Below are 24,083 nucleotides of genomic sequence, written 5' to 3' on the forward strand. Positions count from 1 at the left end.
AAGGCTGCGGGTGGCAGTGAGGTCAGCGGCGTCGCTGGGAGCCACCAGCACGTGGCGGGAAGGGGCGGCGCGCGCTAGCTGTCGGCTCCCGGGAGCGGCAGGAGGCCTTCGCGCCTCCAGTCGTGTTGCCCTCCCGACATGCCCGAGGAGGCGGGCTTCCCGCCGGCCAAGAGATTCCGGCCGGGCGCCGGGCCTCCGAGGCGCGCCGGGTCCTGCCCTCCCGGGCGGCGGGTGGTGATGCTGCTGGCCGCGGGCGGCGGCGGCGGCGGAGGAGGCCGGAGGCAGCAGCCGCCCCTGGCCCAGCCCTCGGCCAGCCCCTACCCTGAGGCCGTGGAGCTGCAGCGCCGGAGTCTGCCCATCTTCCAGGCGCGGGGGCAGCTGTTGGCCCAGCTCCGAAACCTGGACAGCGCCGTCCTCCTCGGTGAGTGGCCGCGCCGGCGCGTCCTTCCTCTCTCCCCGTTCGGGCTCCGCGAGAACAGCTTTTCTTAGGTGTTTCTGCCCGTCTTTCACTCGTTTCTACAACAAACCTGACTGCCTTTTCTGTTCGGGGCCAGGAGAGGGGCCTCGGAGGAGTCAGACAAGCCCGTTCTGGAGGTGCTCACAGCCGGTGCGAGTGACCCGCGCCTTCGCAAAGACTCGCCTTCTGTGCGGAAGGGTAGAGGGGCGCAGCGGGATCTTTGGGAGCTTAGAAGAGTGGATCTGAGCCAGTCGGGGAGGGAGGCGTTGGACGCAGAGGAGAGAGCCTGCAGCATAAGAGACAAAGTGGAGGCGAGAGACGGTCCGGTCTGACGGAAGTAGCAGTTTTTGGTGCACGAATTAAGAGGCAGAGTTGAGGGCCGGGGACCAATTGCAAGGGGCTTTGATCCCCAACGTTTAAGTAAGAGGAGCTCCTGAAGGACCGAGAGGATGAGCCTCCAAAGAGGTGAAGGAGATCCAGGAGAGCTGATAATCTAAGGAACAGAGTTGTAAGAGGAAGGGAATGAACAGATGCAACAATGAGGTCCAGAAAATAGGGACCCAAAAAGTGCCCACTGGATTGGATGCGAGGTATCAACTGAGGATCGAGTTGAGCGCTGTTTCGGCAGAGCTCTGGGAGCTGATTTGTCACTGGGCTGAGGAGTAGGTAGGAGGTAAGGGCATGAAGGCAGTGGGAGCAGACTTCTGTTTTGACAAAAAGGAGGGGGAGGTAGAGGAACTTGCAGATATTCATAGGTTCAGGGGAAGAACTCAGTAGAGAAGGAGGCTGAAGATGCAAAGTAGGCACTAATAGAGCAGAGACAGAGGGCATGGGGAAGGGGGGCCCTTGGCAACAAGGGCTAGATGCAGAGCTGGCCTGGATATCCAAGAGGAGGATGGATATCCAAGAGGCTGGGGGGCTGGAGAAAGGAGGTAAGAATGGGGGTGACTGCAGAAAAGCTTGCAGGGGGAAGTGGCGGGAGATCACCTTTGAGGACTTCACTTTCCTATGAAGTAGGCACGGGAGCTCTGATGAGGATGGGAGTTACAGAGTCCTTGGGGAGGATGGGGACAAAAGAAGGGCTGCAGAAACAAGAACAAGGATCAGCGGTGGTGCTGGTGCCCAGGTGCATTTAGCCCCACGGCACACTCAGGTCATTGTCGCACAGTTGGGTTATTTTACTATAGCAACGCTCAGTTTCTTGGTGTAGGAGCAAAAAAGATGGACAGGGAGACATTGATCCAGGTTTGGGTTTTGCCTGATGAACTCAGCAGGAGGAGTGTAGAATAATCAAATTCTTCGTCCATGATTCGTGTCCAGGTCAGGAAGGATGAGCAGTCAGAGGGGAGAAAATGGAAGAACCTTGGGACTGTAGGACTCTGTGAGGTCAGGGAGGGGTGCTGGTAGCCGTGGGGGGAGGGATGCACAGGTTTACAGTTCTTTGTTCTGACTGGGCACTGGGAAGGGAACACAGGAGGGTAGAAAATAAGGTTGGGTACTTACTGTATGCAGATGCTCAAGTACATGGAAGAGACGGACAGGCCATCTCTGCCCCCCAGGGGGCCTCTGATATTGGAGGGGGACAGAAACGTTTAAATGCATTCACACAGTGTAGGGTGATCAGTGATGGACGAGATGAACAAGGCTCTAAGGAACACAGAGGAGGCGGCGCAGCCCCTGGGGAGAGAGTTTGAGGTCTAACTCATCTTGTACAGTTTGTCATGCAGGCAGCGTGGGAGCAGATATTTCATAATAGTGTGGGCAAAGGCAGAGGGTTTGAAAGGAGGCGGCTGGCTGGGGAATGGGGAGGAGTTAGCTGTGGCTGCAGTGTAGGAGCAAATGTCTCTTCATGGCAGTGCATTTACATCTCATTTATCCCTTTGAAAAGTAGGACATTTTTATATAACGTATGTATTCCATCGTATGTTGTTACTATACCCGTTACTGTTGCTGACCGCTTACATTGTTTCTAATTTTTGGCTGTCATGAGCAAAGTTGACTAAAAGTCTTTTGAAGCTGTACCTTTATACACATCTTTATTTCCTTAGAATCGTATTCCTGCAAGTGGAATTGTGGGTCAGAGGGTACAAACATTTTAAAGATTTTCCTAGTATAATGTGGCCCTCCAAGAGACAATCCCAATTAACACTCTGCTAGCAGTACGTGTGGGTACACATTTTCCTGTGGCTTTATCAGCTTAGAGTATTTTCTTATCTTTTCGTTCTGACTTTGATCTGTTTGGTGAAGTGTGTTTCAGTTTGCATTTTTTTCTAATTTTGATGTAGACCATTTTTTAAAAAATTTTGATGTGGACCATTTTTTCTTTTTAGGCTGCACTGGGTCTTCTTTGAGGTGCGCGGGCTTCTCATTGTGGTGGCTTCTCTTGTTGTGGAGCACGGGCTGTGGGCGCGTGGGCTTCAGTAGTTGTGGCTCGTGGGCTCTGGGGCGCGTCAGTTTGCATTTAAATGAGACTTTTTTTCTTTCCTAGGGGAAACCGGCTCTGGGAAGACGACGCAGATCCCTCAGTACCTGTATGAAGGGGGGATTGGCCGCCAGGCCGTCATTGCCGTGACCCAGCCTCGTCGAGTAGCTGCTATCTCTCTGGCTACCAGAGTCTCAGACGAGAAGAGAACCGAACTCGGGAAGCTGGTACCTAACTTCCTTCTCTACTGACAGTTCTTGGTCCCCTAACCCCCACTCTCGGCCCCCTGACTTTTTTTTTTCTGAACAAGACTACTTATACATCTCAAGCTTCTTTCTTGCCACAATTGTTTCGGCCTCTCTCAGAGTTCTTTACCAGTTCCTAAGAGATCAGAGGGTCTGTCAGTCCCAATTGCTTTGCTTTCAAAATCTGTTGGCAACTTGGATAAATTAGCTGTTTTTTTCCTGAGCACTTTTAAGGCTTCAGTAACATCTGCTAAGTCTTTTATCTACATATCTTTCTACAAATTTGTAAGCATTTTTCTAGTATATAGGTGGGTATTGAGAATGAGTCCCAGAACTGTATATAAGTCAGATTTATTCGTGTTTGTGTGTGTGTCTACCCATTTGACTTAAAAATATCTTGGACATCTTTTCATATGTGTACATAGCTTCACTTGAAACTATGAAGTAGCTGGGAGGAGGAGGCTAGTTTTAAATTCTTTGTAGCGTTTATCATCATTGTAGTTGAAGGCGTGTGTCCATTGCCCTGGGAGCAGGGCAGGGTCGGAGTTGGTCCTGTTCGCTGCGATAGCACCAGCGCCTGGCACCGTGCCGGAGACACTGGGTGCTGAACACGCGTTTGCTGAGTGAATGAGTGGTGTCTCCACACAGGTTGGCTACACGGTGCGCTTCGACGATGTCACCTCGGAGGACACCAAGATCAAGTTCCTGACGGACGGCATGCTTCTGCGCGAGGCCATTTCAGACTCCCTGCTTCGGAAGTACAGCTGCGTCATTTTGGATGAAGCCCATGAACGGACTATCCACACGGATGTGCTCTTTGGGGTGGTGAAAGCTGCACAGAAGAGGCGAAAGGAGCTGGGGAAGCTGCCTCTCAAAGTAGGTGCAGCCTGTGCTGCTGAGGGACCCAGGGCAGTGGGCATGGGGGGCGCGGGCCTCCTCGGCGGCCTTCAGGGCTCAGCGGGGGCACAAAAAGGCTGGTCCGAGCTTGTCCCCATCCTCTGCCCCTGTCTCGCACGCAGGTGATTGTGATGTCGGCCACGATGGACGTGGACCTGTTCTCCCAGTATTTCAGCGGAGCCCCCGTCCTCTACTTGGAGGGCCGGCAGCACCCGATCCAAATTTTCTACACCAAGCAGCCCCAGCACGATTACCTGCATGCGGCCCTGGTCTCCGTCTTCCAGATCCACCAGGTAGGCACTGCGGTGCAGATTCCTGGGAAGGCCTGTTTGACCTCGAGCATTCAGTCTTGAAAGGAAAAGCTGCCGAACGAAACCATTTTGTGAGCTGTGTCCTGAAGTTGAATATGGAGTTCGTTTGCCATGTCCACGTCTTTATCCTTTTTCTCAGTCTTTTTTTTTACGTAAAAAAAATAATTCAACCCTGACCAGCATCTTTTCTCAGCTGAGCCAGAAAACGTCCATATGTTAAAGCAGTGACTCGCGAGCATATTTGGATTGGAACCCCCAGTAAGAAACACATTTTATATTGCAACCCAGGACACAATGTGTAGAACTAAAATGAGTCTTAGGAAACACTGTCTCCTTTTACTACATGTGATGTCCTCTGGTATTTTCTGTCTCATTGAAAAAAAAAAAAAAACAGTTGGTGTATTAACCAATAATGGGTTGCAATTTAGAGTTTTCTTTTAAAAAAAAAAAACAACTGTACAGAGAAACATTTCAAATTTTTTTTCATTTTATTAAACATTTACTTAAAATTTCGAGTGATTAAATCTCATTTTTTGGTTTAATTTGTATAAAATTGACTGTTTTTACCTTTCCATTAACTTTCTGAAAAAATCTAGAAGCCAACTTTTGAAAGCTAATTTTTATTTTAAGCTCAGTGATGGGTGTATAGTTTAAAGTTTAAAAAGTCAAGTAGGGGGCTTCCCTGGTGGCGCAGTGGTTGAGAATCTGCCTGCCAATGCAGGGGACACGGGTTCGAACCCTGGTCTGGGAAGATCCCACATGCCGCGGAGCAACTGGGCCCGTGAGCCACAATTACTGAGCCTGCGCGTCTGGAGCCTGTGCTCCGCAACAAGAGAGGCCGCGATAGTGAGAGGCCCGCGCACCGTGATGAAGAGTGGCCCCCACTTGCCACAACTAGAGAAAGCCCTCGCACAGAAACGAAGACCCAACACAGCCATTAATTAATTAATTAATTAATTAATTAATTAATTAATTTTTTAAAAAGTCAAGTACTTAGTTCTAAAAAGCTCATAAAAAAACAGGAGCTGCTTTCACTTTCCCAGCCCAGATCCTGCTCTTGAAGGTACGCCTTCAATTTCTTAACTGTTTCCCTTGGATGTTACTTTCCTGTTTCTGAAACATCCTCTCAAAATGATATATCAGGATGTCTTTTTTTTTTTTAATTTATTTATTTATGTATTTATTTTTGGCTGCTTTGGGTCTTTGTTGCTGCGCGTGGGCTTTCTCTAGTTGCGCGAGTGGGGGCTACTCTTCGTTGCGGTGCGCGGGCTTCTCATTGTGGTGGCTTCTCTTGTTGCGGAGCACGGGCTCTAGGCACGTGGGCTTCAGTAGTTGTGGCACACAGGCTTAGTTGCTCCGCGGCATGTGGGATCTTCCCGGACCAGGGCTCGAACCTGTGTCCCCTGCATTGACAGGCGGATTCTTAACCACTGTGCCACCAGGGAAGCCCCAGCATGTCTTTTTAAATCAAGTATCAGTCTTTACAATATTACGACCCTACATTGTGCACCATCGCAGTGCCTTGTTCCTTGTTCCACACAGTCGTACAAGTTTTCTATGTACGTACGGCCAATTTTTCCCCAAGGGTTCTAACATCTATCACATGCCAATCATGAATATTTTTTATGTGTTCAAACACAATCCACTCTTTCCCAGGTCCTTTATTTATGCTGCTTTTCTGCTCCAAACAGGTTGCTCTCCTAGGCCTCCGCACAGCTGTCCTCTTGGCTCTTCCCCCTGCCATCCTCCTGTGTTGAATCCCACGACAGCACCCCGTGTCTGCCCAGCCTCCTGGCCGCATCGGGTGGAGGAGGGGACTTGGGGGTTCAACCACACTGTACTCAGACTTCCAGCTGACACTTGGGTCCTCGTGCCGGCACAAGCCCCCTAGGCTTGCTCTGAGCCCGAGCCTTTGTGGCTTCTCCAGGGAAGTGGGCGCATCGCTTGCCCACCACCCCGTCTGCACGCTCCCCCGTCGGGACTCCCTCTGCCCGGCCAAGTCACTCACTTCCCACCCTGTCTCTTCCATCTTTCAAAAATGGGTTGAAACCCTGTCTTCCTGGGCTTATACCTTCACCGTCATTTTGATAGTATTTGGAGAAGGTCAGTCTGCCTTGTTTAGTTGCTAAAAGCAAACTTGAGACGAGGATTTTTCGTGAATAGTGCCTGCAGTGCCCTCCGGTTACATGGTGGCTTTGATGAGTCCTCCCCTTGATGAAGCTTTGACTGTTGTAGATTTTATCCTGGGAATCCCCTGGCAGTCCAGTGGTTAGGACTCGGTGCTTTTTACTACCGGGGCCCGGGTTCAATCCCTGGTCGGGGAACTAATATCCTACAAACCACGCGACCAAAAAAAAGAAAAAAAAGATTTTATCCTTTCTGTGTGTGTGCACCTCTGAACATTTGTCCTATTAATACCGGGCTAAAAAACTACATGCACACATATAAATACATAGATATATATTCATACATAGACATATATATATATATATAGACACATACACATGCACAACATATAGATAATTGTTAAACATTTTTCAATTATTTTGCCAAACAAGTACTCTACAAATTAATGTATCTGAACAGACGTCAAAGAAAGATTGGATCAATGGGTATGCAGTTAACACTTATATGTTCTTCCCTTTGCGAGGTGAAGGATCCAGTGAAGCCTGGGGTCTCAGTCCCTTGTCCAAGTTCAGCGTGCTTTGGGGGTTTATGAAAGCGCGTTTGACGGCCTCACTCGATTAGGGCTCCTGTTCCAGCGTGAGTGCTTCCGGCCATTTCCGTGGATCAGCATTTCCCCACGTCGTCTCTTTTGTCAGCTTCATCTTTCAAGATGATTATGAAAGGAAGGCAGCTTCATGCAGATTTTATTTGCTTGCCTGATTGTGCTTTTCATGGCATTGTTCTTGCTGCAAAAGCAATCTGGCGATCTTTCTTCAAAACCTCCTTAATTCGTTTTTAAACATAGCTGGCTAACTCGAGTAAGTTGCAGCTGTGCATTCTCGGTGTGGGTTTTCTCCCAGGGGAGACACGGATGTTTAGGCTCACTTATGTCTCCAGAGTTAAGAAGAATAACCGGGAAAGTTCATCAGTGACCATTGTTCTGTGCAACCTGCGCTTCTGTCAAGGCCTGGTAACCCCACTCTGCCTTTTCTGTAGGAAGCCCCCTGCTCTCAGGACATCCTCGTGTTCCTCACCGGGCAGGAGGAGATCGAAGCCATGAGCAAGACCTGCCGGGACATTGCCAAACACCTCCCAGACGGCTGCCCCTCCATGCTGGCCCTTCCGCTCTACGCCTCCCTGCCCTACGCCCAGCAGCTGCGCGTCTTCCAGGGGGCCCCGAAGGTGAGTGCACCCCTTCTCCTGCCCAGCCCCATCCCTGGGTACCCAGACGGATGCACCAGTGGGGCCTGTGCTCCTGTCAGCAGGCTCCAGATAAGGTGTGCGGGACGGGATGCGCAGGGACCACACACATGAACTGGAAGGACGCAGGAAGGTAGTGCGGGGCTGCAGACACGGCTGTGCCCCAGTCAGAACGGAGACGGCTGTCGGGGTGAGGGAGGGGCAAAGGCAGAAGCCAGAGGCCCAGTGAGTGACTCCTCCAAGGCCCACCGTAAACAGAGCATGTGTCCACAGTACGTTTCTTGGGTGCCCGTGCTGTGCCAGGCACTGTGCCAGCACTTGACACTGTCTCTCATCCTCTCGAGAACTGCAGGGTGGGTCACCATCCCAGTTCCGAGGCCCCGAGGGGTGAAGTGACAGTTGCCCAAGGGTCACAGGAGGAAGCTGCCAGGGCCAGGACCCCAGCCCACGTCTACCTGCTTCTGAATCTTGTGCCTCTCCCACCACGTCTCATCGCCTCAAAATAAACTCCGAAGACTGAAACATTCCCCACAGCCCGCCCCACCCCGCCCCGCCCAATGTAGTGACCAGCCAGCCATCAATATTAATGACTGTCATAATAACAACGTCATCCCCTCTTGATCGTGAGTGAGTTGTGACAATTCACAGTGAGGAAAGTGTTTTAAAACTTCCGAATCATGTGTGTGTCATGTGGCTCTTTGGTTTTCTTCCTCCTTTTAGGGCTGTCGCAAAGTGATCATTTCAACCAACATCGCTGAAACCTCCATAACCATTACAGGAATAAAATATGTAGTTGACACGGGCATGGTTAAAGCAAAGAAGTATAACCCCGGTGAGAATCTGTAGCTCCTGAACGTCTCTTCTCTGTACAGTGAGCGGCCTGTGTCCCACAGTTTCCCCCAAATGATCGTCTCATGTCCGTAACTACCTGGGATTCGGGTGGCAGGCACCACAGTCCAGCAGTCAGGGCCAGAAAGGCACGTGAGGCAGGAAAGAAGAGCCCAGATGCGGCAAACTTGGAAACAGATGGTCAGGGACCTGAGCAGAGGGCATGAAACCCCGTCGGAAGGTAGGCGAGAATGATGGCTCTCAGGCCAGGGACAGCCTGATACCACATCAGAGGCTTCCTCGGAAATGACACCTGAGCAAGGCTGGTTTGACCTCCAGTCTCCCAGGAAGGAAGCAGACCCCCCAGGCTGGGGCGAGGCACTAGCTGTTTCCTGAGTGTGTGCGGTGGGCAGCTTGCTTGAAGTCATTTTTATTCAGGTCTGTTTTCTACCTTGCTTTACTCCACAGAGGATTTGAGGCAGCTGAAATTATGGCTCCCGAACATTTAATTGAAATGCACTGCTAAGCCTTCAAGGGTACTGTCATTCATGTGTGTCTCTGGGGACCACGTCTGTGAAAGGGCTTGGTTCTCCAGTGCCTGGCACAAAATACACCTTTATAAGAAACTCGGTCTCATTCACTCCTAGGCGTAACAGCATTACATTGTCTCTCTTTTATAATAGAGCAGGAGGGAGGATGCAACACACAGGGGACTGGAGGCATTTCATTTTTGGGTCATCGTTTGATGCGGGACCAACCATCCTGGTTTGCTGGAAACTGTCTCAGTTTTAGCACCGAAAGTCCCAAGTCCTGAGAGACCCCCTCAGTCCTAGGCAAACGGGGTTGTTGTCACCTGTGATCGAAGCCAAGGCCTCTGAAATCTACCCTCCTGGGTCCCTGCCCCAAGCACGAGGTCCTTCTGGTGTTTTAGTCACAGATTTCACACGGTGTTCACAGCAAAGGCCTTGTTTCACCACAGACCAGTCTGGTTTTGTGCTTTCCGACGTAGGTTGAGTTTTTCTGGACTCGTGTGTCACAGAAAGGATCCCTGGTGTTCCGAGCAATGCTTCTCATTGTCCACGTTGTAGAGTTCGTTCATGTGATGAGCAAAGCTCTAACACGGGCCATTCTCCCACCAGACAGTGGCCTGGAGGTGTTAGCTGTGCAGCGGGTGTCAAAGACCCAGGCCTGGCAACGCACCGGACGGGCTGGCAGAGAGGATAGTGGTGTCTGTTACCGGCTCTACACGGAGGATGAGTTTGAGAAGTTTGAGAAGATGACGGTGCCAGAGATCCAAAGGTAGGCCCAAGGGGCTCCCACACCTGCCCTTTGTCCCGAGGCTCCCGTCCCTGTGGCCCGTATCCTCTGACTGACTCTCCTTGGTGGGCGGCTCTTGCCTCGCCGGCAGGGGGGCCAGGAGCACCTGCGTGAACCACCTGCGTCTCCCACGCTTGCAGGTGTAACCTGACGAGCGTGACGCTGCAGCTTCTCGCAATGAAAGTCCCAGATGTGCTCACCTTTGACTTCATGTCCAAACCGTCTCCAGGTGAGCGGGGTCTTCGGGAAGGTGTACAGAATGGACAGGAAGAACCAGGTCTGCCAGCGGTCTCCTTTTGTTTAGTATAATTTGGTGGATAACAGCCTTAACTCTCAGAGAAGAAACTCAGGATCATGAAAGGAGAGATGCGGTGCTGTCAGCACCATCGCAGAGCAGGATCGGCGGCTTCATGTAGGCATCATGGGCGGGTTCCGAGACCACAGGAACCAGTGAAGGTGGTCGAGGGGGTCCACAGGATACTGCAAACCTAGCGAAATCGTACTTTTGCCAGCAAAAGCACTGAAAAGATTAAGTTTCTTTGCTTTTGACTGGAATTTGATGGGTCCCTGCCCTTCACTGATAATCTCTCCATGGTGGAAGAAAAAATAATTGGTAGTTTTAATGATGGTAGCTTAGTACTTGGCATCTCTTCAACACATACCATTTCCTTTTTTTCCTCTCTCTCCTTTCTTTTAAGTGAAGAAGCGCAACTGGTTAAAAAAGTAAACAGTCGACGGGTATACAGGGCCCCTCCGTGATCTTAGTTTCCGTCCTCTACAGCAACCACTGTAACCATTTCCCAGTGTCTTCTAGAGAAAATCTTTGCAAGTACATGTAGTCTTTTATTTATTTATTTATCATATGAATTTTATTTCATCAGTCCTTAGACACGTATATTCCAACCTCCTCCCAGACCAGGGTGCCTGCAGAAAGGGTTGTGATCTGGCGTCTCCGGGCCCAGGTGCAACAGCACTTATGGGCCTTTCACTTAGCTTTCCAGCACTTCTTCCAGAAACAGGCCAAGAGCAAAGGCACCAGCCTTCAAGACTGGGATCAACTTTGCTTTTTTTTTTTTTGGCTGCACGGCTTGCGGAATCTTATTTCCCTGACCGGGGATCGAACCCCGGCCCTCCGCAGTGAGAGCGTGGAGTCCTAACCACTGGACCGCCAGGGAATTCCATATAGTGTCTTTTTTTTTTTTTTTTTTTTTACATATATACAATGGAATTTTACTCAGCCATTAAAAAGAATGAAATAATGCCATTTGCAGAAATGTGGATGAACCTGGAGATTATCTAACTAAGTGAAGTTAGACAGAGAAAGACAAATGTCATATGATATCTCTTACATGTGGAATCTTGACTAGAGAGAATGGGGCCAGATTTCCAGTTTCCAGTCCAGCACGTGAGGGGCTTAGAAGTCATCACTCCATCCATTCCACTATCTTGTCAGCTCTCTGCTGCCAAGACTGAGGTGATACTCTATAGTCTCTTTTTAAAACACAAATAGCAACACACATTGTGCACTATTCTACACTTTCTTTTCTTTCACTTGCGAAGTCTCTACACACAAACGAGGCACATTCTTGTCAGGTGGAAATATCGAAGCCGCACCTGTGCGTCCGTTTCCAGGGCTGCCGAGCCTCTGGAGGCCGCCACACTCCCCACCTCAAGCTAACCGCCCCCCACGTTTTGTCCGTGAATCCCTCGCTTTTCTTGAATATTTTATTCCGTGCATGTGCGTTGTTTCGGTTGACGTGTCTATGCCTCGATTTCCCAGTGACCTTCCCTTTTCGTTCATCATGTTTTATAAGGTTTATGTCTGACGCATTTTCATTACTAAATACCGTTCTAGTCTATGAATAAACCAAAATGCATTTATCCTTCTCCTACTGACAGACATTGGCACATTGCTTTTTTTTTTTTTTTTTTTTTGTCCCACCACCACTACCCCCTGCCACTTAACCCCCTTGGTGTCCATACGTTTGTTCCCTACATCTGTGTCTATTTCTGTCCTGCAAACCAGTTCATCTGTACCATTTTTCTAGATTCCACATATATGCGTTAATATACGGTATTCGTTTTTCTCTTTCTGACTTACCTCACTCTGTATGACAGTCTCTAGGTCCATCCATGTCTCTGCAAATGACCCAATTTCATTCCTTTTTATGGCTGCGTAATATTCCATTGTATATATGTACCACATCTTCTTTATCCATTCGTCTGACGATGGGCATTTAGGTTGGTTCTATGTCCTGGCTATTGTAAATAGTGCTGCAATGAACATTCGGGTGCATGTGTCTTTTTGAATTATGGTTTTCTCTGGGTATATGCCCAGTAGTGGGATTGCTGGATCATATGGTAATTCTATTTTTAGTTTTTTAAGGAACCTCCATACTGTTCTCCATAGTGGCTGTATCAATTTACATTCCCACCAACAGTGCAAGAGCGTTCCCTTCTTTCCACACCCTCTCCAGCATTTGTTGTTTGTAGATTTTCTGATGATGCCCATTCTAACTGGTGTGAGGTGATACCTCATTGTAGTTTTGATTTGCATTTCTCTAATGATTAGTGATGTTGAGCAGCTTTTCACGTGCCTCTTGGCCATCTGTATGTCTTCTTTGGAGAAATGTCTATTTAGTTCTTCTGCCCATTTTTTTATTAGGTTGTTTGTTTTTTTAATATTGAGCTGCATGAGCTGTTTATATATTTTGGAGATTAATCCTTTGTCCATTGTTCCATTTGCACATAGTTGCTCCCATTCTGAGGGTTGTCTTTTCATCTTGTTTATAGTTTCCTTTGCTGTGCAAAAGCTTTTAAGTGTCATTACCTCCCATTTGTTTATTTTTGTTTTTATTTCCATTACTCTAGGAGGTGGGTCAAAAAAGATCTTGCTGTGATTTATGTCTAAGAGTGTTCTTCCTATGTTTTCCTCTAAGAGTTTTATAGTGTCCGGTCTTACATTTAGATCTTTAATCCATTTTGAGTTTATTTTTGTGTATGGTGTTAGGGAGTGTTCTAATTTCATTCTTTTACATGTAGCTGTCCAGTTTTCCCAGCACCACTTATTGAAGAGACTGTCTTTTCTCCATTGTATGTCCTTGCCTCCTTTGTCATAGATTAGTTGACCATAGGTGCGTGGCACATTGCTTTTTTCACTTAATGTATTTTACAGATCATTTCCCCTCTGTGTATATATTTATTACATTCTTAGAAATGCATCTTTATTCTTTAATAGGCAATGCATTTTCATGGTTCAAATTTAAAAAGAATAAGATAGTAAATAGTGTCCTTCTCACCAGGGGCCTCTGAGGCACCTGGTATTTCCATTGTTGTGTGTGTGCGTCTGGAGATGCAGGTCCCTGTACGATGTCCGAGTATATCTGGGGGTGAAATTCATCAGTGTAACTTTGCTGGGTTTCAGATTTACACACATATTGCCAAATTGCAGGCCACTATTTAAAGAGAACTGAGCTGAAGACGATGTTGTCCTTAACAGCTTTGAAAAGCACCTCATGGGGACAGTGTGGCCGTGGTTTGACGTAGGCTTCTCAGAAGTGCCCTGAAGTAATGAACTAGCTGCAGCTTCGTCCTGTTTTGAATGTTTGACTCCTTTTTATGTCTTTCTTTAGATCACATTCAGGCAGCCATCGCCCAGCTGGAGCTGTTGGGTGCCCTTGAAAACAAGGACGGCCAGCTCACCCTGACTCCAATAGGAAGAAAGATGGCGGCTTTCCCGTTAGAACCCAAATTTGCCAAAGTAAATGATATCCTCTCCTCAGTCCCCTTTCTGTGTGTTACGGGTCAGCCATCCCAGAGGAGACTCCTCAACCCAGTGCTTCTAGATTAATCTTCACTTTTTCTCGTAAATAATTATTAACGCCTACTTTGTGCCTAACTCTGATTTACGCTCAGTGTGGGATTCAAGCCATATTAAGTCATGACCCCCTACCCACATGGAATCATGTGGAGAAGGCAGCCCTCTGTTTTACAGAAAGTGAAATAATATAACACACATAGTCATGGTTTTAGAAACACCTGCCCCTTAACGCCTTACAAGGGAAGCTGCAAAAGCAATATATGGAAATACTTTATTCAGAAGCCAGGAGAAAACTAGGCTTACACAGTTTTTAACTGTGATTTGCAGACCATCCTCCTGTCCCCCAAATTCCACTGCACGGAGGAGATACTGACCATCATCTCCCTGCTGTCAGTGGACAGCGTTCTCTACAACCCCCCCTCCCGGCGGGATGAAGTGCAGGCTGTGCGGAAGAAGTTCATATCCAGCGAGGGCGATCACATCACCCTGCTTAACATCTACCGGGCCTTCAAGAACACAGGCAGAAACAAGGTAGGCCTTGTCTTGTTCCCCTTCTCAAACGATGCCCCCTCTTGGGCCTGTGAATGGCAGATGTCATTTCAGAAATGTCTGCACACAGGGAGGTTACCAGGGAAGGCACGATTCCCGTCTTTCCCTCGGCTCATGTTTGACTCATACCTGACGCTGGCAAGTTCGTGAAGTATTTGTTGACCCAGTTTCTTAGCTACAAAATGATTTGTTTCCCCACCTGCCCCTAACTTTCTTCATAGCAGATTTTGCTTGTTTTTCAGTTCCCTGGACCAAGATGGAAAATGGCAGTATTTTCTTTCACTGATCAATAAAATAAAATAGAATAAAATCAGTCATTGTAGGGAGTTCCCTGGTGGCCTAGTGGTTAGGATTCCGGGCTCTCACTGCCATGGCATAGGTTCAATCCTTGGTCAGGGGACTGAGATCCCGCAAGCCGGGTGGCGCGGCCCACCAAAAAAAAAAAAAAAATCAGTAATTGTGCTATAGCACGCATGCTTTATCTGTGCTTTAATGCAAAAAACAAAAACAAAAAAAATAGCCACCACCCAGTTTTAGTAGTTGTAAACATTTTGCTGTATTTGCCTCAATTTATTTTTACGGAAATAAAATGCTGTGGACACAACAAGAGCCCTGAGCTGCCCCTTTTGCAGTCCTTCCTCCCTTCTGTAACCCCTGTCAAGTCTGTCTGGGTCCTGGTGGGCAACAATGTGCTTTTACTTTGTATCCGCAGGCGTTGTATGCTATAAATGCTTCTTCACGCTACCTTTTTGCAACTTGTTCCCGTCTCCTCATCTGCAGTGCCCATCCCGTCCAGGTCTCTTGTGCACCAGGGGGAGAGTTGCTGTGGGGTCGACACCCAGGAGTGGGCCTGCCGGTCTTGGGCAGCTGCATTGAGTTTTCCCAGCTGGCCTGTGCGTCCTCAGAGCTGTCGGCACCTCTTTACCCTCCCCGGAGTAGTGTAGAGGAGCTTCCGTTTCCACCAGCCTCTCCAGCTCTTAGTTGAGATGACTTTTCATTTTTGCCACGTTGAGGGATGTGAAGTAGTATCCCAGTTATTTGAAACTGCACTGCCCTGATTCCTCAAGAGACCGAGAACCTTTGCTTAAGTTTATTGTCATTTGTAGTTAATCTTCTGTGAGTGGTCCCTCCATATCCTTTGTCATTTTTCTACTGGAGTATTGGTCATTTTCTCACTGATTTGTAGGAGTTTGTTTGTTTGTTTGTTTGTTTGTTTTTTAATATATTCTGGAGGTAATCATTCTTTACTGGGTGTAGTGATGCAGATATCTCAGTCATTAGCTTTTTTCATCGTGACTTGACCTACGGAAATTTTTGGTTTTACTTTAGTTTAAATTTTTACTGTTTTCCTTTATGGTTCATGCTTTTTGCTATAAAGATATTTTCCTGTATTTATTTTTGGCAACTGAAGTTTTCCGTCTGAATTAGAACAGTGTTCTAAAAATTATGCTGGGACTTCCCTGGCGGTCCAGTGGTTAAGACTCCATGCTTCCACTGCAGGGGGCACGGGTTTGATTCCTGGTTGGGGAACTAAGATCCCGCATGCTGTGTGGTGAGGCCCCAAATTTTTTTTTAATTAAAAATAAAAATTGTGCTATGTTTTTTTCTTTATAGAAATGAGAGGACTGTGATATCTCTTTTTTCTCCTATTCAGGATTGGTGCAAAGAGAATTTTGTCAACAGCAAGAATATGATGCTGGTAGCTGAAGTCAGATCACAGCTGAGGGATATCTGCTTCAAGGTATTCTTCTTCCTGGTGTTCTCTGGGGGGCTAAGCTGTCAACTTTTTTCTAGGTGAAAAATTTCAGATTGCTTATTGCAAGTGATTGCAAAAACACCCTCTCATTGTAGGAAAATTTTTAAATAAGGAAGAAAGTAAAAATTACCCACAGCTCCACCCCTCACCAGTTTCTTCATAGCCCTGTTTTTAAATGAATTTTTTACATCATTAGTTACATTGTATATATAATTTATAGTCAGCTTTTATAAACTTTAAAAGTGTTTTCCAATGTTATTAGAATTCTTCCTAAGGTTTGTTTTTTTAGTGGAAATATCTTTGTTATTTTTTTTCAGATTACGAAAGCCATGCATAATTGTTACAAATTGATACAGTGCAGAAAATAGTGATATATAATGCAGAAAGTGTAAAAGTCTCCTTAATCCTGCCCCTCCAAAGATAAATAATAGTCTGGTGTAGATCCTTCTAGAATTTTTTCCTTTGTATGTATGTTTTTGTATAGGTGTGTGTATACACATATACATGGATACATATATAAGATTTTCTTTTTTTTTCTTTATCTTAATAGATTTTTATTTGCATATAATTGCTTCACAATACTGTGTTAGTTTCTGTTGTACACCAAAGTGGATCAGCCATGTGCATACATATGTCCCCGTATCCCCTCCCTCTTGAGCCTTCCTCCCATCCTCTGTATCCCGCCCCTCTAGGTCATTGCAAAGCACCGAGCTGATCTCCCTGTGCTATTCTGCTGCTTCCCACTAGCTATCTATTTTACATCTGGTAGTGTATATATGTCGATGCTACTCTAACTCGCCCCAGCTTCCCCCTCCCACCCCGTGTCCTCAAGTCCATTCTCTAGGTCTACATCTTTATTCCTGCCCTGCAACTAGGTTCATCAGTACCACTTTTTTTAGAGTCCATGTATATATGTTAGCATATGGTATTTGTTTTTCTCTTTCTGACTTACTTCACTCTGTATGACAGACTCTAGGTCCATCCATCGTACTACGAATAACTCAATTTCATTTCTCCTATGGCTGAGTAATATTCCATTGTATATATCGTGCCACATCTTCTTATCCATTCATCTGTCGATGGACATTTAGGTTGGTTCTATGTCCTGGCTATTGTAAATAGTGCTGCAATGAACATTGTGGTGCATGTCTCTTTTTGAACTATGGTTTTCTCAGGGTATATGTCCAGTAGTGGGATTGCTGGGTCATATGGTAGTTCTATTTTTAGTTTTTTAAGGAGACTCCATACTGTTTTCCATAGTGGTTGCATCAGTTTACATTCCCACCAACAGTGCAGGAGGGTTCCCTTTTCAGCACACCCTTTCCGGCATTTATTGTTTCTAGATTTTTTGATAATGGCCATTCTCACCGGTGTGAGGTGATACCTCATTGTAGTTTTGATTTGCATTTCTCTAATAATTAGTGATGCTGAGCAGCTTTTCATGTGCCTCTTGGCCATCTGTGTGTCTTCCTTGGTGAAATGTCCATTTAGGTCTTCTGCCCTTTTTTTTTTTTTTAATTTATCTATTTATTTATTTTTGGCTGCTTTGGGTCTTTGTTGCTGCGTGCAGGCTTTCTCTAGTTGCTGCGAGCGGGGGCTACTCTTCGTTGTGGTGAGCAGGCTTCTCATTGCGGTGGCTTGTCTTTGTTGCAGAGCACAGACTTTAGGCGCATGGGCTCAGTAGTTGTGGCTCGTGGGCTCTAAAGCGCAGGCTCAGTAGTTGTGGCGCAAGGGCTTAGTTGCTCCACAGCATGTGGGATCTTCCCGGACCAGGGCTCGAACCCATATCCCCTGCGTTGGCAGGCGGATTTTTAACCACTGAGCCACCAGGGAAGTCCTTCTGCCCATTTTTTAATTGGATTGTTTGGTTTTTTGATATTGAGCTCCATGAGCTGTTTGTATATTTTGGAGATTAATCCTTTGTTGTTTCATTTGCAAATATTTTCTCCCATTCTGAGGGTTGTCTTTTTGTCTTGTTTATGGTTTCCTTTGCTGTGCAAAAGCTTTTAAGTTTAATTAGGTCCCATTTCTTTATTTTTGTTTTTATTTCTGTTACTGTAGGAGGTGGGTCAAAAAAGATCTTGCTGTGGTTTATATCAAAGAGTGTTTTTCCTATCTTTTCCTCTAAGAGTTTTATAGTGTCTGATATTACATTTAGGTCTTTTCCACTTGGAGTTTATTTTTGTGTATGGTGTTAGGTAGTGTTCTAATTTCATTCTTTTACATGTAGCTGTCCAGTTTTCCCAGCACCACTTATTGAAGAGGCTATCTTTTCTCCATTTTACGCTCTTGCCTCCTTTGTCTTAAATTAGGTGACCATATGTGCGTGAGTTTATCTCTGGGCTTTCTGTCCTGTTCCATTGATCTATATTTCTGTTTTTGTGCCAGTACCATACTGTCTTGATTACTGTAGCTTTGTGGTATAGTTTGAAGTCAGGGAGCCTGATTCCTCCAGCTCCATTTTTCTTTCTCAAGATTGCTTTGGCTATTCAGGGTCTTTTGTATTTCCATACGAATTGTAAAATTTTTTGTTCTAATTCTGTGAAGAATGCCATTGGTAGTTCAATAGGGATTGCATTGAATCTGTAGATTGCTTTGGGTAGTATAGTCATTTTCACAATATTGGTTCTTCCAATCCAAGAACATGGTATATTTCTCCATCTGTTTATGTCATCCTTGATTTCTTTCATCAGTGTTTTATAGTTTCCTGAGTACAAGTCTTTCCCCTCCTTAGGCAGGTTTATTCCTGGGTATTTTATTCTTTTTGTTGCAGTGGTAAATGGGATTGTTTCCTTAATTTCTCTCTCTGATTTTTTGTTGTTAGTGTATAGGAATGCCAGAGATTTCTGTGCATTAATTTTGCATCTTGCAACCTTACCAAATTCATTGATTAGTTCTAGTAGTTTTCTGGTAGCATCTTTAGGATTTTCTATGTATAGTATCATGTCATCTGCAAACAGTGACAGTTTTACTTCTTCTTTTCCAATTTGTATTCCTTTTATTTCTTTTTCTTCTCTGATTGCAGTGGCTAGGGCTTCCAAAACTATGTTGAATAAGAGTGGTGAGAGTGGACATTCTTGTCTTGTTACTGATCTTAGTGGAAATGTTTACAGTTTTTCACCATTGAGTATGATGCTTGCTGTGGGTTTGTCATATATGGCCTTTAATATGTTGAGGTAGGTTCCCTCTGTGCCCATTTTCTGGAGAGTTTTTATCATAAATGGGTGTTGAATTTTGTCAAAAGCTTTTTCTGCGTCTATTGAGATGATCATACGGTTTTTATTCCTTAATTTGTTAATGTGGTGTATCACATTGATTGATTTGCATATATTGAAGAATCCTATGGGATGAAGCAAAAGCACTTCTAAGAGGGAAGTTTATAGCAATTCAATCTCACCTCAAGAAACAAGAAAAATCTCAAATAAACAATCTAACCCTACACTTAAAACAACTAGAGAAAGGAGAACAAAGAAAACCCAAAGTCAGTAGAAGGAAAGAAGTCATAACAATCAGAGCAGAAATAAATGAAATAAAAATGAAGAAAACAATAGCAAAGATCAATAAAACTAAAAGCTGTTTCTTTGAGTAGATAAACAAAATTGATAAACCCTTAGCCAGACTCATCAAGGAAAAAAGGGAGAGGACACAAATCAATAAAATTAGAAATGAAAAAGGAGAAATCACAACTGACACCACAGAAATGCAAAGGATTACTATATGCCAATTGAAACTGTAATTAAAAATCTTCCAACAAACATAAGTTCAGGACCAGATGGCTTCACAGGAGAATTCTATCAAACATTTAGAGAAGAGCTAACACCAGTCCTTCTCAAACTCTTCCAAAAAATTGCAGAGGGAGAAACACTCCCAAATTCATTCTACGAAGCCACCATCACCCTGATACCAAAACCAGAAAAAGATATCACAAAAAAGGAAAATCATAAACCAATATCACTGAGGAACATAGATGCAAAAATCCTGAACAAAATACTAACAAACAGAATCCAACAACACATGAAAAAGATCATACACCATGATAAAGTTTTCTTTTTAACACAAAATGTATAACATTTTGTTTTGCAATTTGCTTTTTTCCACTTGGAGTACTTCTTGAATACTTTGTGTCTAGGCTGTCTTGCAGTGCCTGCATATGTCCATCTCATTCTTTTTTAGTGACTTCATAGCATTTCACTGTATTCACTACAGTTTATTTAGCCAAGCCCCTAATGGTGGTCATTTAGGTTGTGCTATAATGATCATCCTCCTACATAAATGTTTGTGCTCTGGTACACATAGAATGAACTTCTAGATGGGGAATTTAGATTTTGATAGACATTGCCAAATCGTCAACCGAAAAGTTTCCTATCAGCTTATATTCCCTCTTAGAGGACATAATGTTTATATATTCAATGGCTTTATGACGCGCCACATTTCACCTCAGAGGTGGGGTTGCTTGTGTTCGCGTTCTCCTGTGTTGAGCACTGAGAGAGTGTCTACTTTTTGCTGCCGTGAGCAGCTCTGTGGTGACTGTCTTCGTGTGTAAGGCGTCTTTTGAGACAGCCCGTGGCACGGACCACCCGCACGTCCCTAGGGGACAGTTGTCACCCTTACCCAGGCCTGTGCCTGATGCCAGCGGCCCATTGTTAGCACTACAGTGACTTCTTCTCATAGTAGCGTGTTGTGTTCTGCATTATACACATTTTTCCAGCCCTTCTTGTACTCGAACAGCTTTCCTGCCAGACCATCCCTTGGCTTCGTGAGCCCCTCATTTTCTGTTGACAGTAGACACGGTGCTCCTCCACCAGCCCTGATCTCAGGCGTGGCAGGCAGCCGCCCGGGTGCCAGCCTCCACCGCGGGCCCTGCACCCTGGACTGCGCGGGGGGGCGTGTGGCTCCGTCCGCCACGGGTGGCGGCACAGCGCTCACGTCTGGGGTCTTCTCCGTGTCTCGCTTCCTCCCGAACCAGATGTCCATGCCGATCGTGTCGTCGCGAGGGGACACAGAGAGCGTCCGCCGCTGCCTGGCGCACAGCCTCTTCGTGAGCACCGCCGAGCTGCAGCCCGACGGCTCCTATGCCACCACGGACACCCACCAGCCGGTGGCCATCCACCCCTCGTCCGTCCTCTTCCACTGCAAGCCGGCCTGCGTCGTGTACACGGAGCTGCTCTGCACCAACAAGTGCTACATGCGCGACCTGTGCGTGGTGGACGCCGAGTGGCTGTACGAGGCTGCCCCCGACTTCTTCAGGAGGAAGCTCAGGGCCTCCAGGAGCTGAGGCGCCCGGGGCGGGGGCTGGGCCGCAGCCGGCCTCGCCGCGGGCTCTCACGCCGGCACCCAGAGGGGCCGCGGTCGTAACGGGCGGATCGTGCCCGGCCTCTGGGAGCTTGCAGCATCTTTGTCTAAACTCCTCTGACTGAACCACACAGACATGTAGCGACCTTGGAGACTTCAAAATGATGCTTTCAGTTCTTGCTGGGCGACTTTGGGTGACTTAGTTCACTTCTGAGCCTCGGTTTCCCTGTCTGCCAAGTGGGGGGTGATAATAATAATACTTACAGGGTTGGGGTCATGAGGTTTAGAGCAAATGAAAGGAAAGTACCCAGAGCTGTGCCTGCCCACGATAACCACGCCGTGGATCGTGAGCCGTGGAGCTCGGTTGGTGTTACTGCTTTTCTACACGATGTGAATCAGGTGCAACAAAACCCCCTGAGTTCTCGAGACTGAGGGGGATCGCCTGGAAAGGGCACCACCAGAGGTCACAGAGCTGTTGACCTTGGATCTATTTTAACTTCTATCTGCATGAAGTTTTATAACAGAAAACAGAAGAGATTAACTTCTGTTTCAGGAGGGAGGTGCTTTGGGACCATAAACACTTGAGCCTAAGGAGTGTCTCTGAGCTGAGCTTAAGGCATTTCTCCTCTGGCCCTGCGGGTGGGCGGAGGTGAGGACACAGGCAGCTTTGGCTCATCCATCACCTCATCTAGTGTTTAAGTTCTTTTATCTTATTTATTTCCTATGATCATTTTTCCTTCTTAGGGACCTGGGGACAGCCTGGCTTTGCCACTCACCCCTCTCTAGCCCTCATTTTCCACATTTGTCAGAGGGGATTAGAGGGTCTCCACAGTCTCTTCCTGTTTTCATATTTTGAGGAGGGAAAAGCCACCAAAAGTCCTTCTTAGCTATTTAATTATCAAAAGCAAATAGTCTTTCCCCAGAGAATGCTATGCCCTAGAAGACGCCAAGATTTAGCCCTTTTATTGTGCTTAATTGGTCAAAACACACATGTGCAGTATTTTGGTTATTCCTTTATTTAATAGAGGCCTAGGATGTTTACGGTTCAAAAGGTATTGGTAAAAGAAAATATTGTATTTTTAATAAAATGTTCAAAAGGTATTGGTAAAAGAAAATATTGTATTTTTAATAAAACGTTCATCATGCTGGTAGAAAATTGGGAGTGGGGTAATTTGTTATGTTCCTCAGCAAATTATATAGAGGTATTCTCTGGGGCAAGTAAAATTTAGCTTTTAATCATTTATGTCCAGCTCAAGTACCTGAACCATTTCAGGAAATGTATATTTTTTCTGAGCAGGAATAAGGGGTAAATAGCTTCTGTGTTTCTGTACAAAAATATATTTATCACTAACATTCTGGTAGAGTTTTCATACAGTAGTTTTTTATTGGGCTTTTTAAAAAGTTAACTTTTAACATAGCTGCTCAGGGATTAAATCAGATTGGAAAAGCCGGTCTGACTCTCCATATTACTACAAAGAAATACATGGTTGTTTACATTGAGCTGCAGGGCATAGATAAGTACACTTCAGACTTTCTTAAGAAAGTTAAATGTTTCACAATGATGTTGCAGTCTAACCTTGAGCTACTCTTTTCAATCCTACAATCTCCAGTGGTGTGCCACCTTTTTTCCAGCCTGTGAAATCCATATCTAGGTGAATCACTAGCTCCCTTGAGCAGCTTCATGTAAATAGATGCACTCCAAGCAGATCACATGCCTCAGATGTTTGTCTTCTGCTTCTAGTAATCATGGAGTGTGAAACCTCCAGAGCAGCATAGATCTAAGAACTGCCAACACCCAGTTCTTGGTAAAAACCTTTGGTAAAGAGATGCCAGAATGGAGACAAGTTTTTGCTCTGTGGATAAGACTGATTATGTACTGTGATGCATAAATCCATTTAATCCAGCTGTCAAGAAATGCTTAGAACTGTGGCCAGGCATCTAAGATACCATTCCTTGTGCGTAGAAGGAAACACTGCACCTATGGGAAAGCAAGAATTTTATTATATTTTATTTGATCAGAATATTATAACTGGCAGCAAAAAAAAATCTAGTTGGTTCAGGTTTATGTTGTATTTTGAGAGTCTGTTCTTGTTCAAAGAGAGATAGCTCTAAAGAAGCACGGGCTCTTGTATATAATGCTCAAATTTGCACCTGACTATCAAATCCATTAAAAGTGAATCTTGTACATGTGTGTGTCTTCTTTCTTGGGTCTCCTTTCCCTTATTCACAGACTGCTGCTTAAATTATATTAAGTATGTCTTATCTTTGCCACTTGATTTGGGAAGACTTACTTTCTTGCTACCTTATATATCTTATGTGTCCTGGTAAGGTAGGAACATTAGTTCTTAACCTAAATTTAATGTAAGCTGTGGCTTCTTACCCCCAGAAAAATAATGTCCCATCAGAACCTGGGTGTAAGGTTGGAGGGTTGCAGGAATTAACCAGGGCTCTTGCCTTTAGGAGCTCCGGGTCTGGTGGGGGTGAGGGTCAGCTGCCAGGTAAACCAGCAGTGCCAGGAGGTTTCTGCTGAGAAAAGAATGAAGCACAGGGGCCGGGTCGCACAGGCATGAGTCTGTTTTTCAGGGAAGAGAGGAGGAAGTTCCAGGAAGGCCTCTTATGGGAGGTGATCCCGGAGGCTGGTCTTTGGGAGTTGGTGGTGGCAAGAGTGCATTCCACGAAGTCATAGAAAGCCTGGCCGTGCTTGAGAACAGTAGATGGAAATTTGGAGAGTGTAAGCAGCCACTGGAGAGAACGGATGCTGGCCAATTAAACAGCAAGCCTGGGACACCAGACTCAGGCCGACTCAGCTAAAGAAGTTCAGGA

The 24,083-nt window shown here is 46.0% G+C and overlaps 1 protein-coding gene across 3 annotated transcripts; it reads left to right on the forward strand.

The window, feature by feature from the left end:
• Nucleotides 1-23,445, forward strand: DHX33 (DEAH-box helicase 33). 3 transcript variants are annotated; one of them, XM_036837869.1, is made up of 12 exons: nucleotides 1-421; nucleotides 2,946-3,106; nucleotides 3,773-4,000; nucleotides 4,144-4,314; nucleotides 7,495-7,680; nucleotides 8,419-8,530; nucleotides 9,615-9,825; nucleotides 9,984-10,072; nucleotides 13,476-13,603; nucleotides 13,991-14,194; nucleotides 15,867-15,953; nucleotides 20,935-23,445. In XM_036837869.1, the coding sequence occupies exons 1-12, from the start codon at nucleotides 139-141 to the stop codon at nucleotides 21,241-21,243; spliced, it is 2,169 nt and encodes a 722-aa protein (XP_036693764.1). In that variant the 5' UTR covers nucleotides 1-138; the 3' UTR covers nucleotides 21,244-23,445. The 3 variants fall into 3 exon arrangements, with proteins under 3 accessions (XP_036693764.1, XP_036693766.1, XP_036693765.1); XM_036837871.1 differs by having other exon boundaries at nucleotides 14,058-14,194; nucleotides 20,935-21,068; XM_036837870.1 differs by having other exon boundaries at nucleotides 2-421; nucleotides 9,666-9,825.
• Nucleotides 23,446-24,083: the final 638 nt, after the last annotated feature.

The sequence above is a fragment of the Balaenoptera musculus genome, chromosome 20, assembly GCF_009873245.2.
Source record: "Balaenoptera musculus isolate JJ_BM4_2016_0621 chromosome 20, mBalMus1.pri.v3, whole genome shotgun sequence".
In the NCBI taxonomy this organism is placed as follows: domain Eukaryota; kingdom Metazoa; phylum Chordata; class Mammalia; order Artiodactyla; family Balaenopteridae; genus Balaenoptera; species Balaenoptera musculus.